At 62.8% G+C, this 14,933-nt stretch overlaps 1 protein-coding gene across 2 annotated transcripts; it reads left to right on the top strand.

The window, feature by feature from the left end:
- Nucleotides 1-323: 323 nt before the first annotated feature.
- MFNG (MFNG O-fucosylpeptide 3-beta-N-acetylglucosaminyltransferase) lies at nucleotides 324-13,725 on the top strand. Of its 2 annotated transcripts, XM_036019592.1 has the most exons (9): nucleotides 2,701-2,894; nucleotides 3,022-3,054; nucleotides 5,857-5,905; nucleotides 6,224-6,326; nucleotides 6,742-6,895; nucleotides 9,687-9,772; nucleotides 10,028-10,193; nucleotides 10,883-10,968; nucleotides 12,939-13,725. In XM_036019592.1, exons 1-9 carry the CDS (start codon nucleotides 2,874-2,876, stop codon nucleotides 13,003-13,005), a joined length of 765 nt encoding a protein of 254 aa, XP_035875485.1. In that variant the 5' UTR covers nucleotides 2,701-2,873; the 3' UTR covers nucleotides 13,006-13,725. The 2 variants fall into 2 exon arrangements, with proteins under 2 accessions (XP_028388577.1, XP_035875485.1); XM_028532776.2 differs by lacking the exons at nucleotides 2,701-2,894; nucleotides 3,022-3,054 and adding an exon at nucleotides 324-838.
- The last annotated feature ends 1,208 nt before the right edge of the window (nucleotides 13,726-14,933 follow it).

The following is a 14,933-nucleotide window of genomic DNA, read 5'->3' as shown; positions in this document are numbered from 1 at the left end:
AATGGGGGTGGCAGGGGATGGGGAGAGCATCCGGGAGGAGGAACCGTGTGAGCAAAAGCTGCGAGTCCGGATACCAGGACACCATCAAATAACGGGGGGTTGGCGGAGCTAAGCTGCCAGTCTTTGGGGAGTGGGAAAGAGGGGGCTCCGTCCCTTCCATTGGACTTGGAGGGTTTGTCGTTGCCCCAGCCCCCACTGCAGCTGCTGGCAGGGATGGGGCTGTCCCTTCAGCTGCCTCTTTTTCAGCCACCTCTGGGGCTCCCTGGAGCCGGCCCCGCCTCTTGGGCTGTGCTGGAGGGAGGGGCGGGGCCAGGAGCCCCAGAGCCCGCTGGGCTGCCGTGGGAGGGCAGCCAGAGCAGGTGGAGGGCTGGCTGGTGGCAGGAGGTGGAGGCGGAGGGGCTGCCATGGCTCCGCCTTTGGGGCCAGAGCACCAGTTCCCACCTGTCCCCTCCTCGTTGGCCCCTGGTGCCTGCCAGACGTTTGCCTTTGGCGGGGGCCCTGCCTGACCTGCCTCCCTGCCCGCCCCGTCCAGTTGGGATTTGGGGGCTGAGCTGTGGGGCTGGGGAGGGGGGGCGTCTCAGAGCCAATGCAGTGCCGGCTCCTCAGGGGCCTGGCGGGAGCCCTCCTCACCCTCCTGTGCATGGGGCTCCTCTCCCTCCGGTACCATCTGCGCCTGTCCCGGAAGAGCGTGGAGACCCCCGGGTTGAGCCCACCGAGCCCTCGGTTCCACGAGCTGCAGCTGCAGGACGTGTTCATCGCTGTCAAGACGACCGGCGCCTTCCACCGCTCTCGCCTGGAGCTGCTGCTCGACACGTGGGTCTCCAGGACCAGGGAACAGGTGACACGCTGGTCCCAGCGGGCCCCAGGCGTGGCGCCGGGCCTGGGGGACTCCTGCAGGCCTTTCTGCTGGGTTGGGGTCCCTGGCAGTCTCGAGGGAGAAGTGGCTGCCCGCCCACTCTCCCCCTTCCTCCAGGATCCAGGGAATCCCGTGGCCCTGGTCGTGCCCCCCTGGCCCCGGAGACGCTGCTCCTGGGGCCTGCTGCTCTGGCTGTTTTAGGCGCCAGGCTGGGCTCCTGCCCCAGGCTTCCGGGTCCCTCCTGGGGATTCCTCTCTTCCCTGCTTGTTCCGGTGCGGGCGTCACTCCTGCGCAGCCTGAGCCAGCTTGGCGTTGGGGGGTCATCAATGGTGGGCAGCTGGGGCAGAGGCCTCGAAGGAGTCCTGGCTGACATGACCCCCACTGGGGTGCCCCCCCGTTCAGGCCCTGGGTGCTGTGAGCCCCTGAGCCCCTGAGGAGGGGACAGTCTAGGGAGGGGCCTGCTGGGGAGGGGGCCGGAGTAGGGGGTGTCCTTTCAGAGTTCCTACAGCCCCTGCCCTCATGACTCTGGTGCCAGGGTGTGCCAGGGGAGTGCCACCTCGGTTCCTGTGCTCGTGCCCCGTGGCGCCGGGTCCGAGGGAGGGAGGAAGGAAGGGTGTGTGTTGTGACTTGGTGGCTGAGGCGGACATGGGCAGGAGGTCGGGGCAGGGCCTGCCTGGCGGGTGGGACTGGGTGTGTGTGTGTGCACGTGCGTGGAGCCGAAGTGGTGGTGCTGGACACGCCGACGGGAGGCAGGAGGGTGACCGGGGCTCGTGGCTCCTGTCTCTCCAGAGGTGGCTCTGACACGCTGGGTCTGTCTCTTCTCCCACCTGCTCCCAGTGCCTCCTCCAGCCAAGTCAGTGACTTGGGGGTACTGGGGATCATCGCCTCTGGGGGAGTTGGAGGGGGAGTATCACACACACACACACACACACACACACACACGCATGTGCACCCACGCACACACACACGCTGTCCCCACACTTTGGCGGGTGGCTCAGGAAAGGAAGTGACTGTGCCTCTAGAGGGGGTTAGGGACTCCCGGAGACCAAGGATGGGGCGGGGTGATGCCTAGGCCCTCTGGGACGAGGGCACCTCCCTGTAGCGGCTTCCTGGCCCCGATGTCCTAGCACCCTGGGTTAACCCTTTCCCTGCCAGGCCCCCAGCAGCCACTCCGGGCTCTTCCCCGGGCACCCCTCCCACAGCTTCTCCTTGCAGGGCGATCTGGTGTTGCTTGCGGAAGTCGCCGAGCCCAGCCCTCCCCACAGACCTTCCTGTTTATGGCGCTGTGTCTGTTGTGCCCGGGAGCATGGCCTCACGTGGTCTGAGGCCCTTTCCTGTCTCGTCTCGGGCGCCAGGGCAGTGCCCTGGCCCTGGATGAGGAAACCGAGGCCCGGGAGGAGGAAGTACTCTCCTCCTCCGCTGAGACCCGGGGTCCCGAGCTGCCTGGGGACGACAGTCTGGGTGGCGGGCCTGGCAGGACTCAGCTAGCAGAGGACAGGCCAGCGGCCGGCCCCTTGGAGTCCCGGATCCAATCCCAGATGCCAGCCAGGCAGCCAGAGGGGGGGGCCTGCGAGTCCCAGGGCAGGGCTCTGCTGAACCCTCTCGATGACCCTGAGTGGCGGCCATTACCCGGTTGGCGGTGCATTCTTGTCTCCCCGGAACGTGCCGCCCCGGTGTGCAGGTCATTTCAGACGGGAAACAGCGAAAGCCAGCAGGCTCAGGAAGAGGCTCAGACCTCTGCCTTTCCTGCCTAAAGGGCTTCAGGCAGAAGAGCCTGCTTCAGGAAGGGGCCCTGGCTTAGTGGCCCGGCCTCCTCAGCACCTCCGAATGGAGCGTGACAGGCAGGGGGGGTTCGAGCACTGTCTGTTCTCTGGATCCCCCCTTCCGCCCCACTCTTTCTGGGTGGCCCCGCGGGGATCTGTTTACCAAATGCTCCCTCCTCCTCATCCACCTGTGAATTGCCTGTCCCCCCCTTTTTAGTCCAGAAGTCTCCCTATTTTTTGGAGTTTCCCTGCTCATGGGAGCTCCCTGCGTGCAGGTATTAAAATTCGATTTTCTCCTGTTAATCTGCTGTGTGTCCTTTGAACCACCGACCAGGCAGGGGAACGGGGGGCAGTGAGGGGAGAGTGTCCTTCACTGACACTCTCGCTCTGCCCATCTCACAGGCGGGAAAACCGAGCACAGTTAAGCAAGCAGAGGTAGGACGTGAATTCACTCAGCTGGACACCCGCCCTCACCCCCCAGTGCGAGGGGTGGGGGCTAGAATCTTGTCTTTGGAGGCAGAGTTGAAATAAGGAAGGATCCTCAAGGGGAGAAAGAGGAGGGGCCCAGGGGGACCCACGTGTGCCGCCACATCTGGGCCCCCTCCGTCTCCGCCTTTGGCTCATCTGTCTCTGACTTTGGCTCTCAGTTTCCCCATCTGTGCGGGAGAGTCGGGTCTTGGAGCCTCTCTCAGCTGTGCCGTCAGGACGGGGCCTGAGCTGGTTAACTCCGGGGCCGCGTGCCCGCCCCAGCTGGTTAAGGGCGGCCTGGTGGCAGGTGGGCCTTTGTGGCAGTGGGCTGGAGCTCGCGTGCGGGCCTTTGTCCCCGGCAGAGGGGGTGGGCTGCAGGAGGAGGCCCGTGTTTTGTGATCCGAGAGGAGGCTTTCTCTTCCCCACGGTCCCCTCCAGGGCTGGGGAGGGCTGGGGCGGGGCTGGGGTGGGAGGATGGGGGAGTGGGCGCCCTGTGCCTTCCCTGCTCTGGAGCAGATGGCCCTCCAGCCAACCCCGCCCCCTCCCCCCAAGGCTGCCTGGCTCTTTGTTTTCCTGCAAAGTTTTCACCATTGTCAGGGGCCCCTCTTTAAACAAATCGCATGTAAACCTTGCTCAGAGGACACTGCCCACTGCTCCGTGCCAACCTCAGGATTCCCATGCACCCTGCCCAGCCCCCACACCCTGCTGTGGGACCCCTCCTTTCCTGCTCCCCCCACCGGTTCACTCTGGCTTACTGGCCCATCAACAAACATTCCCTGGCCCATTTGGCTCCTGCTCCAAACTCTAGAAAGTTCCTCCATCTGGAGGCAGTTTGGTGGTAAAAGTTCGTCAGGGAGTGGGGGAAGGAAGGCCTGACGTATTTTACTGGCTCCCTTGGGGGCTGTGTTGAAACAGACATGCCGTTGGGGGCCGGACAGAGCCCAGGGAAGAGGTGACTGCCAGCAAAGCAGGCAGGAGGTGACTTGGGCGGGCTGGGCCGCAGCGTGGCCGTGGAGGCCAGTGGGGAGAGGTTGTATCCTAGGTCATTTACAGGTTGGCTGGACAGGATTTGCTGGCAGACTGGATGTGGGGGGAGGGGGAGGAGAGAGGAGGCATGATGACCCCGAGGTGTTGGGCCCCCTCAAGATGGGGAGACTGAGAGGAAGTGCAGGTCTGGGCGAGTGGGGAGCTTGGTCTTGAGGCTCGAGTCTGAGGAGCCCCCCGTGGGTGGGGTGTCATGACGATGGGGGGATTGGAGGGCAAGGGAGAGGGCCCAGGCCTGTGGGTTGGAACCTCAGCTCAGCACTGCACTCTCCAGCTGCACGGCCTTGGCCCGTCACTCAGCTTCAGCTTTGCCGTCAGGGACGGGCACCTGTGTCCGTGCTCCGTGAGTTTGTCAGGGAGCAGGAGGGCGCACACGGCCGGTGCCTGCCCAGCCTGGGAGAGCAGGACCGGGTCGGGAGGTGAGATTTCTGCTGCGTCGGGGCCCTGCTCTGGGGGTTGTGGCTGTCTCCCGAAGCCGTGCGGGGTCCCAGCGTGGGGGTCCTTTCACACTCTGTCTCCTGGTCTCCTGCCAGCGCGTAGGGTCCGGTCTGTGTGGTAGCGAAGGAGCCAGATGGGACTCTGTGGAGAGGGCGGGGGCGTGGAGGGGAGGGGAGACTCCGCCGAGGCCGTGTGACCGACAGGCGCCCTGGGCCGGCTCAGCGAGCGGGTGTGGGCTGGCGTGCAGCACACGGCCAGTTGTGTGTGTCAACAACAGCTGGGTTGCGAAGGGAACCGAAGCCTTACCCCCCGGAAGCTGCAGTCTGGGATATTGATTTGAAGCTGTTTGTGAAGAAACGAGGCTCAGAGGGAGCCTTGGACCCTCCCCCTTCCCTGGGAGAGAAGCCTGCTCTCCGAGAAGCCTGGGCTTAATCACCTTAAGGATCTTCGCCCTCCTCCAAGGAGGAACCCAAGCTCTTAGCTAGACGCCTCGGGCCCACTGCTGCTGCCGAGCTGCCCAGACGGGGATCTTCCTGCCCCGTGGGTTTCGCTCTGCATCCACTACCCACAGACCGCGGGTCTCACTTCCGAACTCCCGAGCCCATCCCCCGCTCTCTGCTCCGTCCAAAAGTCACCTGTGCCCAGCCTGGCCTCCCTGTCTCTGGAACTTGCACGCCTGTGTGGACTTCCCACACGCGTGGATTAAAATTTTGATTTTCTCCCGTTGCTCTGTCTTGGTTAATTTTTTAAAAGATTTTATTTATTTATTTTTAGAGAGGGAAGGGAGGGAGAAAGAGAGAGAGAGAGGGAGAGAGAGAGAAACATCAATGTGCGGTTGCTGGGGGCCATGGCCTGCAATCCAGGCATGTACCCTGACTGGGAATTGAACCTGCGATGCTTTGGTTCGCAGCCCGTGCTCAATCCACTGAGCTACACCAGCCAGGGCTGTCTCAGTTAATTTGGTTGGCAGCCCAGTGAGAAGAAGTTAGAAGGTGGGGGGAAGGGTATTAGCATAGCAATTTTTAGTGCCACCGTTGTGTATGTGTGCGTGCACGTGTGCGTGCTTTATGCGGGTGGGGGCGTGGCTGAGAAAGGCAAGATGTCCCAAGGGAGTGTGTGTCTGTGAGAGGGTGTGTGTCTGTCTTCGAAGGGCGGCAGAGGCCTGCTGGGTGTGCATGTGTCTGGACGGGTGTGTGTGTGTGTGTGTGTGGTGTTTCTGGGGGCTCCCCTCCCACCACACCACTGCCCTTGGCGAGCCCAGTGCTGACCCCCCTCTCTCCTCCCCAGACATTTGTCTTCACTGACAGCTCGGATGAAGGCCTCCAGGAGAGACTGGGTAACTGCTTGGCCTGGGTGGGGTGGCTGTCCCCTTGCTTGGGAGTCCCCTGCAAAAACAAGGCCGCTTACGCTCAGCATGTGGGGATTCCCCTTCACCCAGGGGGAGAGCAAGCTTCTTCCCTGGAAGTGGGTGTGGGGTGGGGCGGGGCAGGGCCGTGGCAGGCAAGACCCAGGACACCCGGGTCCCAGCGCAGCCCACTGTCCATCGGCTCCAGGGGCCCGGGCAGGTCAGCCCTCCCTGACTTCAATTTCCCCGTGTGTGCACTGGGAGTGTGTGGACTGCTCCAGGCCCTCTGACTTGTCCTTGCTCATCCAGGGCCCCACCTCGTGGTCACCAACTGCTCTGCGGAGCACAGCCACCCAGCCCTGTCCTGCAAGATGGCTGCTGAGTTCGATGCCTTCTTGGCCAGCGGGCTGAGGTGAGTGCAGCCGCTGGGTCTCCGGGGGCAGGTGTGACCTTTGCCTCAGGCCACTTCCTGAACGGGGTGCTATATTGAGAGAGGGGAAAAGGGGAAGTGGCTGGGTCCTGCGAATGTCGTCATGTAGGGCCTCCTGTGGTTCGTCTCTGGGCAGACTGTCGGGGTTCAGATCCTGCCCTTCACTGGCTGTGTTGCCTGGGGCGAGTGTCCGGGCCTTTCTGAGTCTCAGTTCCCCCCGGGCTGAACGGGCGCATCTTCTTCAAGGGCGTACACAAGGGTGTACTCACTGCTGGGCATGAACAGTGACCCTCATCGAGAGCCCTGTAGCTGCACATGCATCGGTTATGGGGGCGCGGTGGCCGGCAGCCCCGGGGAGGCCCCCTCCGAGCTCACTGCCCCCCTCCCGCCCCCACAGGTGGTTCTGCCACGTGGACGATGACAACTACGTGAACGCGAGGGCGCTGCTGAAGCTGCTGAGGACCCTCCCGCAGGCCCTCGATGTCTACATAGGCCGGCCCAGCCTGAACCGGCCCATCCACGCCTCGGAGCCGCAGCCGCGCAATCGCTCGGTCGGTCCCTCCTGGCAGCCTGGGGCAGTGGCCACGGGCTGGGGCCGGCCCACACTGGGCGGGTTTGGGGCTGGGCTGGGCCAGGGCTGAGGAGGAGCTGGTGGGTCCTCTGGGTCTAGGATTTAGCCTCACGGCTGTGTGTTTGGGCCGGTGGCTTTGCCTCTGACCCTCCGCTCCCTCCCCTGTGGAAGGGGAGACTGAGATGATGTCAGTCAGGCAGAGAGACTGTCACGGAGCAGGGCCTCGGTCCTTGAGGAGCCATGGCTTGTCCTGGTCATACAGGGAGGGTGGGGACGGGCTGAGGCTTCCTGATACCACAGCAGGGCTCCCGGCCACCTGCTGTGTCCTGTAGTTGTGAAGGGGGTCACAGGGCTGGACACCGCTGGGCCAGCTGTTCGCTGCCTTGGACTCAAGTGCCCGGACACTGCCCTCCCCTAGGCAACCCCCGCTCCCTCCAGACCTCACCGACCAGCCCCGAGGACCTGGCACCCGGCACAGCAGGGCCCCGGGGCCAGTTTCCGCCCCAGACCCGGGTGGGCGCCGGTCAGGGGGGCCGGGTTTAGAAAACCAGTAAACAAACCCCAGGGTACCTGTTGAATGTGACTCTCAGATGAACAAGGAGCTTCTCAGTACGAGTGTGTCGCGTGGTTCCCCACCTGTCCCCTGGACGCCACCGGGCTTTGGGTGTTGGGGGGCCAGGCCTCTAGGGCTCCCTCCGCCCCCTGGAGAAGGCAGGCCCGGGAAGGGGGGCGTGTCTGGAGGCATTGCCCGCCGCAGGAGCTGGGCACGCGGTGGGGCTGCCCCCTCCCTAGGTCACCATCTGCCTCATTAGAGAAACCAAGAGAGCAGGAAACACAAACCTTAATTACCAGCAGCTAATGAGCCTCTGAGTCCTAATTAAATCTTCCTGGGCCCCAGGGTGTGAGTCTGTGAGTGGATTTCAGGTGAGCGGAGGGGTCCCCCGGGCTTGCACACCGCCTCACCCCTCCTGACCTTGCAGACGGCGAGCTCCGCTCCGGAGCCAGATGCCCTGGGGTCACACTCCAGCGCCGCCACCCCTTAGCTCTGTGACTTGGGTGGAAGTCACCTCCCCTCTCTGTGCCTCAGTTTTCTCACCTGTGAAATGGGCGGCAATAGCCCCTTCCTCATAGGGTGGCCGTGAGCAGAAAGAGAAACAGTTAAGTGGCATGTAGCCAAGTGCTTGGAGCGGGACCTGCTATGTAACAGGCGCTAGAAGAATTAGCAACCAGTCCCGCCCCGGCTCAGCCTTCGCCTCCGGGCCCTGTTCTTCCCTGCAGGGCACACCCAGGCCGGCTCCTGCACAGTGCCCATAGATGGCACCCCCCCGCCCCAGCGGGATGCCAGGACTCTGCCCCAGGGTGTCCCAGCCCTGTCAGACCCCGGGGCCCTCCAGGGTGGCCCAGGAAAAAGGGCAAGAGCCCTGGAGCCCTGCCTTGGGGTCAGTCCCGGCTCTGGGGCCTCAGGCAAGTGGCCTCACTTCTGTGTGTCTGGGCCCCCTGTCTGCTGCTCGGTCCTTAGCGAAGGGTGGGGCGGCTCCGTTGTCCCTGCCGCAGTCACTGTGTTGATCTGGGGACGGAAGCCAAGCACTCGTTAGGTCACTGAGCCATGTTCATCCGACACCTGCTGGGTGCTGGGTGCTGGAGAAGCCATTCCTTCTGCCCCACTGAGCCCCGACCCCTCCCTAAGAGGCAGAGCTTCCGGAACCAAGCCTGTAGAGGTTCTCAGCAGCAGGACACCTCCGGGCCAGGGGAACCATCTGATTTCAGAACCTGGGGCCAGTGCTGCCCTCGCAGGTGACAGCTCAGGCCCAGAGTGGGGCATGACTTTCTCAAAGTGAAGGGAGCGGGGGACCCAGCACCAGGCTGCCCAACTGCCTGCCGAGGGTTCTCCTCTCCGCTGCATTGTGGGAGGTGCAGCCCGATGCAACGAGCGTCATTGAGGTGACAGCTGCGAGCTGGGGAGAAGGTGACCGCAGGGAGCTCGTGTGACCACGAGACGGGACAGCTGAAAGGGTGCGGGGTTCCTCGGACGCCCCAGGGAGATTGGTGGCCGAGTTCACCAGCCTCAAAGAGGAGCCAGAAGAGGCCTTGGTGGTACTGGGCAGGCACAGAAAGTGTTTTAAATCCCGGAGGGGTGTTATTGGTCCCTGAGATTGAGATGTGCTGGCCCCCAGGAGTTACGACTGGCAGGACAGTCAATGTATGTGTCCCCATGTGGGTGGCATCCGGACTGTAGCTGTGAGCCTGCTGGGAACCTCGCTCCCTCCCAGCTAGCCTAGAGAGCTCAGGAAGGGACTCTGATTGGCTGGCCTAAGTCATGTGCCTGTTCCTGAGCCAGTCACGGGGTCACGGGGTGTGGGTAGCCCTGGGGTCATTTCTGGTGCACCTGCCCACCTCTGTGGCCTGGGGGAGCAGGTGCTGTGTGGCAGCCCCTCCTGAACCACTCGGGCTAAGGTAAGGCATTTCTCTGGGGGACAGGGTGAGGCGGGCAGGACCGTCAGACAGCACGCATGCCCCCTCAACCAGAACCCCGCCAGATTGGGGTCTAATGGGTGTCCCCGTCACTCTTAATTAGCTAGGTGACTTTGGGCCTCGGTCTCCTTGTCTGTAAAACGGGCACACTAATGTTAGGCCATAGAAAGACTCTGGGGCAGGATGAAATAAAAAGCTTTGCAGCCAGGCTAGCTGGAGGTGAGGGGTGGCCCGGTTGCCCCACCCCCCACCCTCCCCACCCCAGGCTCACTCTACACCTCTCCCCTCCTCTCCCCCAGAGGCTGGTGCAGTTCTGGTTCGCCACCGGGGGCGCCGGCTTCTGCATCAACCACAAACTGGCTTTGAAGATGGCCCCGTGGGCCAGGTAAGCAGAGACCCCAGGTGGGTGGGGGAGGGGGGGTGGGGGGTGCTGAGAGCAGGTGGGGACTTGTGTGTGAGGACTTGGCAGCAGCAGGGACCTGAGCGAAAGCTCAGGAGGTCCCAGAGCAGGCAGGAGGAGGCGGACGCCAGAGCTGAGCCCTGCTCCGCCAGCCAGCCCCCGAGGAGGGCCTTCTGGGCGGCGGGAGGCCGCTAGGTGTCGAGGGTGCAGGCCGGCGGCCACAGCTCGCTCTGTCCCCAGCGGCCGCCACTTCGTGGACACCTCCGCGCGCATCCGGCTGCCCGACGACTGCACCGTGGGCTACATAGTGGAGTGCAAGCTGGGGGGCCGCCTGCAGCCCAGCCCGCTCTTCCACTCCCACCTGGAGACCCTGCAGCTGCTGGGCGCCGCCCAGCTCCCGGAGCAGGTGAGCGGCCTCGGCGCAGGTGGCCCTGCGGGGGGGTGTTCGTGTGCCGGGCTATCCCTCCTGACAAGGTCCCCTGGAGGGCATAGAGTGACTCTCCACCTTCAGACCTCAAGGCTGTGATGCTAGCCTTCTGTGAGCTGGTCCCCAAGTGCCAGCTGGAGGGCCTGGGCAGGCGAGATGAGGTGGCCTTCGGGTTCAGATAACCTTGCTCCCAACCTGCTACCTCCTGTCCCTCTCTCCTTCCTTCGATCGTCCACCCTCCCCGCATCCCTCCAACTTTGCGGGTCAGCAGCCCCTCCCTCTGTCAGAGCTTTCCTGCTCGGTGCTTTCTCTTCCCACCCAGTTGTTACTGGGAAGGGCCAGGTCTAAGGTGAGGATGCTCAAGTGCAGTGTCAGGCTCGGGAAGGGGTGGGTGAAGGGTCTTTGCAGCCTCCCATGTGACCGGGCTGCTGGGGGCCCAAATGGGGTCTGGGCCCGAAGGTGCTCTGGAAGCTTAAAGTCCTGGGGGGCGGGCTGGGCTTCCCGGTGGGGCGCCCACTGCTGATGGGGTTCCAGGCGCAGAGGCAGGCTTTCTGCGCCCTCAGGATGCCTTGTGTGCCTGCCTGCTCCCCCCAATTCTGCCCTCTTGTGGGATCCCCCAGTGGATCGCCCCCAATGCTTCCCACTCTTCTCTGCTTCTCCCTGCCCAGGTCACCCTCAGCTACGGCACTTTTGAGGGGAAGCTCAACGTGATTAAGCTACAGGGCCCCTTCTCCCCCGAGGAGGACCCTTCCAGGTGGGTCTGGGGCTGAAACTGTGGAATGGGAGGAGCAGGCGCTGAGCCTGGGACCCCAAAGGTGGGGGAACCAGGAGGGATGGGTGTGAGAGAGACCCCGGGGCTGACAGCACAGAGCTGGGAGGGAAGGGCATGGATTGCGGTCCCCGCTCCACTGCTGGCTTGCTGTGTGATCTTGGGCAAGTGCCTTGGCCTCTCTGGGCCACAGTCTCCACATTGTGTAATACAAGGAGGCTGAACATTGTGGATCTGAAGGGCTCCCCCAGCTCTGACCCTGTGGGATTCCTCAGGAGCCCCCAGAGGACAGGAATGTCTTTGCTGGGTAAGGGGCTGCTCGAATGGGGGACCTCCAGGGCTTGATGGAGAACTTTTATTTTTTTAAAGATTTTATTTATTTATTTTTAGAGAGGGAAGGGAGGGAGAAGGGGGGGAGAGAGAGAGAGAGAGAGAGAGAGAGAGAGAGAGAGAGAGAGAGAGAGAGAAACATCAATGTGCGGTTGCCGGGGACCATGGCCTGCAACCCAGGCATGTGCCCTGATTGGGAATTGAACCTGCGATGCCTGGTTCGCAGCCTGTGCTCAATCCACTGAGCTATGCCAGCCAGGGCGATGGAGAACTTTTATCTGATCTTCTTTTTTTTTAACTTGTTTTTATTTTTTAAAGTATATTTCATTGATTATGCTATTACAATTGTCCCAACTTTTTCTCCCCTTTATCCCCTCCGCCCTGTACCCCTCGCCCTCCAGCATTCCCTGCCCCCCTTGTTCATGTCCATGGGTCACACATATAAGTTCTTTGGCTTCTCCATTTCCTATACTATTCTTAACCTCCCCTGTCTATTTTGTACCCACCATTTATGCTTCTTATTCCCTGTACCCTTTCTCCCATCTCAACCTCCCCTCCCCTCCCCACTGATAACCCTCCATGTGATGATCTCTGTTTCTGATTCTGTTCCTGTTCCAGTTGCTGTGACCTTCGGTAGGCTCTTCATTTCCCCGATGCTCTTCAAAATGGTTATTTTCGGTGGGTGGAGGGTCGGAATGGGGGCTGAGGTGTCACCTGGGCGCCTGGTTCTGCCCCCAAACTGGCCACAGGTTGACTGGGGCCGTTCAGCTCCGCCCCTGATCACCGTAGAGCAGCTGAGAGCACAGCCCGTGATGCACGGTGGCAGGAGGGGACCAGACGGTTCACGGAAGCGAAGGAAGACAGTGTGACTGGACGGAGGGAGGAGGCAGGAGAGGGGCATCAGATTCATTCGGGGAAGTCCTGAGGGATTCCCCCTCCTCCCACGGCTTCATGTCTGGACTCTGGGTTTCTCTGAAGCATGGAGGAGGTGGGGGAGGGCAGGACCCCTGGCCCTTACGCTCTGCAGAACTGTCTGTCTGGGAGCAGAGGGCTCACAGCTGTCCGAGGGCTGTGGGGCCAGGGAGCTGCCTTCTAATGGGGTGAGCTCCCCATCGGGGGAGGGGTGCCAGCCGTGGCTCTCCTGCCAAGAGGCTTAAGATTGATGTTAAGTTCTCTAAGCCTGGGGACCCTAGCCTCCCTGGGTTTCTGCCCATGGGGCTGAAGCCAGCTGCAGGCTCAGCTCTGTAGGGTTGGATGGTCCAGTCCCAGCTGAGGCCTCTTTACGTCTTTGCTGGCCTTCGAAGTCTCTCTGAACCAGCGGGTCTCAGCCAGGGCCCACTTTGCCCCCTGAGGACACGTGGCAACGTCAGGAGAAGTTTTTGAGAGTTAGGTCTCAGGTGGATGCTGCTGGCGTCTAGTGGGCAGGGTCTAGGGATGCCGCTCAGCGTCCTGCAAGGGACGGGGCAGCCCTCCTCGAAGAATGAGCAGGCCCCAGAGATGGAGAGGGCTGAGGTGGAGAGGGCCTGCTCAAGCCATCTCTGTGACGTGCACCCCCTAGGGGCCCAGGGTGGTGTGCATGGGAACGGGGTGACCGACCGCCCTGTCCGTTTCTGCTCTTTCCGCAGGTTCCGTTCTCTGCATTGTCTCCTCTACCCGGACACTCCTTGGTGCCCGCAGCAGGCGGCCCGATGAACCCTGCACTGCTGGGCCACTGTGCGGCTGAGCCTCTGGTTGTCCCTCGCTCTCAAGGCAGCCCAGGGGGCCCTTGGCAAGGGCCTGGGGCTGAGCGGTCCCTGGCAGGGCCTCCGAGTGGTGGGCAAGCCCTGGAGCAGTGATGGTGGGGGTAGGGTCATCGCAGACTCCTGGGAGGTGGGGGCCGGGGGCCAGGTGAAGGTCAAACAGGCCCCAGGGGCTGGGCTCCCACGGGCCCTGGGTCTCCACCAGCCCCAGCCTCTCAGTCGTCCCCCTAGGCTCAAGCACTGGGCCATCCACCTCCTGAGTCCCGTGGCTGGGTCCCCAAGCACCGAGGGGACATAGGCAGAACAGGGACCGAAGGCGGGGCCTGTGCAGGTACTGTCGTTACTGCCCGGTCTCCAGCTCCTTGCCCTGTACCCCTGGCCAGTGGAACCTGGCTCTGTTCGCTCCTCGCCCCCTTGCCCAGCTTCCCTCGCTGCTGGGAGCTACCACGCCTCGCCCCAGCTCTGCCTGGAGCCACAGCTGCCCGCCAGAGAGGATTCTGGGGAAGTTCTGCAGCCCCAATGCTCCGTCTTTCTGCTGTGAATGTGGGTGTGACGTCTGGACCCAGGGCAGCCGCCTCGCTGCCGTGAAGGAAAGGCCAAGACCGTCACCCACACCTGTCTTGTCTAGCGTCTGGGCCTGGGAGGAAATTAAACCCCTATTTGTTCAAGCCTCTCTCGGCCCAGCGGTATTTTTTGTTACACATGGGTCCCCAGCTCTGGAGCCTTGCTCGGCCCTCGCTGGCTGTGTGACCTTGAGGAGCCCCCTTGGCCCCTCTGGCCTGTTTGGCCAGATGTTCCCGTCCTTGCAGCTGAGAAAAAGAATACTTTCTCCATGGGTTGGCACCTGGAAGAGACGGGACTGTGTTTGTAGGGCACAGCACGGAGCCTGGTGTAGAGGAAGGCGCCTGGCCCAGTGAATGGTGACTGCCTTCAGTGTGTGAGAGTCCTGGTGTGACAAGGAATGAGTGTGGCATGTACCCTTCTACACGTGTCTGTGCATAAGGCTTGTGTGTGGGGTGTGTACGCCCTGTCACACACGTGTGTATAGGTACACATGTGTGGGTATGCATGTGCCTTGAGGTGTGCGGGACCTATTCCTCCACTTCTCTGCCCGCAGGGCCTGAGTTGTGGGTGGCCAGAGAATTGGGGGGGCAGAATGGAGACTCAGAGCTGGGGGATTCGGCCTCTGGTGTTGGATAAAGGGGCGATTCGACAGCCAGGGTAGGAGCTGGATACATGCAAGTGCCTTCAGCATTTCAGGTCCCAGGGAGTTGGGTGAATGAATGAGGTGATCATGGGGAAATTTCAGGCCGGGTGGTGCGTGGTCCGGGAGGGCTAGGGGTGGGAGGTCTCCTCCCCACTCACATCTTGCCTGGTGATGGGGGCAGTCAGGGTCCCAGTGGGGCTCTGGGCTGGGGGAGGAGGGAGGAGACAGCCTAAGGGAGGGAGGGGGGGCTGCTTCCGAGCGCACCCCCCAGACCTCGGAGGGCCTTGCCCCTCCCCTCCTGCAGCTCTGTCTGCCACCCCTGAGCACCGGCACTTCAGCCCCGCGAGGGCCCACTGTGCGCTGGTGGCTGTGTGCGCGGCAGGTCGGATGCCGAGCCAGAGTGCTCGGGCTCTTCCACGGCCTCCCTCCTTTCTGGGCTGACCAGATGCCGGGTTGGTGGGATGTGAGCCGAGGAGGAGGAGGAGCGGCCCCTGGCCCCGCAGCCCCTGGGGGTGGTGTGGTGTCCTCCCCACTCAGTACATGGAAGGCTGCCTGCCAGCCTGCTTTTAGAAGCAGCCGCAGATTCGTGAGTTGTTCCCGAGTCCGAGGGTCGAGTGGTGGGAGCAGGCCATCTGCTGCCCTCGTTGTCCCAGAATAGCCACCGGAGGGAGGGG

The sequence above is a fragment of the Phyllostomus discolor genome, chromosome 2 (assembly GCF_004126475.2).
Source record: "Phyllostomus discolor isolate MPI-MPIP mPhyDis1 chromosome 2, mPhyDis1.pri.v3, whole genome shotgun sequence".
NCBI lineage: Eukaryota > Metazoa > Chordata > Mammalia > Chiroptera > Phyllostomidae > Phyllostomus > Phyllostomus discolor.
The sequence above is the reverse complement of the archived record's forward strand: the minus strand, read 5'-3'. Positions and strand labels throughout refer to the sequence as shown.

What these genes read in the sequence shown, in the direction of transcription:
- MFNG (XM_028532776.2), top strand. Translation starts at nt 587, where the DNA reads ATGCAGTGCCGGCTCCTCAGGGGCCTGGCGGGAGCCCTCCTCACCCTC. An exon ending in AGGCCTCCAGGAGAGACTGG is followed by an intron (nt 5,906 to 6,223) that starts GTAACTGCTTGG and finishes TTGCTCATCCAG; the next exon opens with GGCCCCACCTCGTGGTCACC. An exon ending in AAGATGGCCCCGTGGGCCAG is followed by an intron (nt 9,773 to 10,027) that starts GTAAGCAGAGAC and finishes CTCTGTCCCCAG; the next exon opens with CGGCCGCCACTTCGTGGACA.